Source organism: Chelonoidis abingdonii, chromosome 11, assembly GCF_003597395.2.
Source record: "Chelonoidis abingdonii isolate Lonesome George chromosome 11, CheloAbing_2.0, whole genome shotgun sequence".
NCBI lineage: Eukaryota > Metazoa > Chordata > Testudines > Testudinidae > Chelonoidis > Chelonoidis abingdonii.
Window position 1 is genome coordinate 24,465,166 of NC_133779.1, and position 2,020 is coordinate 24,467,185.

At 49.4% G+C, this 2,020-nt stretch overlaps 4 protein-coding genes across 8 annotated transcripts in view; 2 read left to right on the forward strand and 2 right to left on the reverse strand.

The window, feature by feature from the left end:
* LOC116816556 (uncharacterized) overlaps nucleotides 1-2,020 on the reverse strand; it is a 568,924-nt gene that overhangs the window by 232,599 nt on the left and 334,305 nt on the right.
* Nucleotides 1-2,020, forward strand: part of LOC116836048 (uncharacterized) — a 616,551-nt gene that overhangs the window by 140,014 nt on the left and 474,517 nt on the right. The window lies entirely within an intron of this gene.
* The window catches only part of LOC116818371 (uncharacterized), a 316,403-nt gene that overhangs the window by 55,613 nt on the left and 258,770 nt on the right, over nucleotides 1-2,020 (reverse strand). The window lies entirely within an intron of this gene.
* The window catches only part of LOC142047422 (uncharacterized), a 423,729-nt gene that overhangs the window by 18,662 nt on the left and 403,047 nt on the right, over nucleotides 1-2,020 (forward strand). The window contains 1 exon segment of the mRNA XM_075070365.1: nucleotides 422-504. Coding sequence (XP_074926466.1) covers nucleotides 422-504 — 83 coding nt within the window.

Below are 2,020 nucleotides of genomic sequence, written 5' to 3' on the forward strand. Positions count from 1 at the left end.
CATATTTTCACATGCTTGCATGTGTGCAACTGATTGTTCCTTCAAAGTGCAGTACTTTGGATTTCTCTTCATTGAATTTCATCCTATTTACTTCAGACACATTTCTCCAGTTTGTCCAGATGATTTTGAATTTCAGTTCTATCCTCCAAAGTACTTGCAACCCCTCCCAGCTTGGTATCGCCCGGAAACTTGATAAGTGTAACAGAGGACTCTGCTGGCTGGGAGGGTTTCACCATGTGTCAGAGGGTTACACCCTGGTGGGAGGGGGCTAGGCCTGTACTGGGATAAGGTCACTCTGTGCTTCACAGTGTGGCAGAACCTAGAATGTCCATTAGCAGGGAAAATCCTGGAGGGAATCAACATGTGGAAAGGAGAGAAACCCTGTCTGAATTCTCTCACATTGCCCTTCTCCCCCTGGCAGGCTACAGAATAACGTCCACATTTCGCCCCAAATCATCCCTTCCTCCCAGCGGGAAGGCAATGGCTGCAGTGGAGCTGGCTCAGGTAAGGGATTCTCAGGGAGCTGGTGGTGGGTTCTGCTTGGAGGGAGAGGAGCAGTAAATGTATAGTATAGTAAAGTAAATGTACAATAATCAGTTTGTGACACATGTTCTTTGCAAATCTCAAAGATTCATATAAATTAACCTAAACGTTTGTCCCACTTCTCTCTAGTTGTCTATTTCTAATTGAATATGCCCGAGATTTTCCCTTTTCTCTAATGATAAAATACCAAGACAATGTCAGATTTACACCTTTTCTCAGACTCTTGAACATGCATATAAAATGTTTGCAAATGGTGCCCATTTCCTCTCTATTCATTTAACAGATATTGATGTGAAACGCTCAGATTTTACCTCCTATCAACAACTAATATAAAACCCCTCTGATTTCCAGCCTTTCTCTTTCATTTCTATGTTGTTATCAAATGTCAATCAAAAATCCTTTCACCTTTGGGGCTGTTCCCCATGTTTTTAAATCTCAGTAACTTCTCCTTCTTTGGAGGGAGCCTGTTGCCCTGAGTCGTCCTCCATCCTGGAGGTTGCAGGGGGTTAAATTTCCCAGTGATCGTCTTTCCTGTCTCCTTTGAGAACCATTTCTTCCCCCCTTTATTTCTGTTAAAATGTTTGCTGATGGAAGAGACCAGCCACATCTTTAATACCCATCAAAGCCAGAGGCCTCCCCCGTTTGGGGATCAGTGGTTCCCAGCTGGTAACGGGAGAGTTGGCTGGACCCTTTTCTGCAGCTGGCCTGGGATGAGGAGGTCACTCTGAGTGCAGCGGGGTCCAGAACTATCCCAAACCCCATGACAATTGGTCTCTGTGAGGCGTTGATTCCCACAGTGCTAAGATGTAGCCATCTCTGGGGTGGATCCATGGTGGCCATTATTTGTTAGTGACAGGGCATGGATATTTCTTACCCTCCAGGCCTTCCATTCTCCTGTTCAAGAGACATCCCCAGGGCTCCCTCTGCCTGTGTGACTGGCCAGCAGGGGGCGGTGATAACTTTCTATCCACTTATCAGGCACTGTTAGGTAACTGTGTTGCTGGGTGGGGGTAGAGGTGGGGCTGTGTGGGGAGATTGCAGCTGAAGGGGGATTGTGGTAGGGGGAGGTGTTTGGATGGCTGGACAGGGGGTATCCTAGTCAGGTTGGTGGGTTCTGGTGGTTTGGGGTTTTGGGGAGGTGGTTCTGATGTTCCCAGCCCTGAGGCTATGGGTCCTGAAGGTGGGTGTCGCTGGGATCCTGTAGGCTGCAGAACAGCAGGGTTGGGTGTCTCTTGGGGAGGCAGGACAGGAGGTTAGAGGGAGACTGGTGCTGTGCCAGGGGCTCTGTTTGGGCTTCCCCGGCTGGCTTCTGGGATCGTTGCCATGCCCAGTGCACAGAGCTGGGGGAGGGGATCCGTGGCACTAGGTCAGCAGTTGTCAGGGAAGCAGAGTGAAGGGTCCCACTGAAAAGCATCAGGGGGTCCTGTTGGGTGGAGGAGGGGGTCCCAGACAAATGGCAGGGCAGATCCTGCTGGGG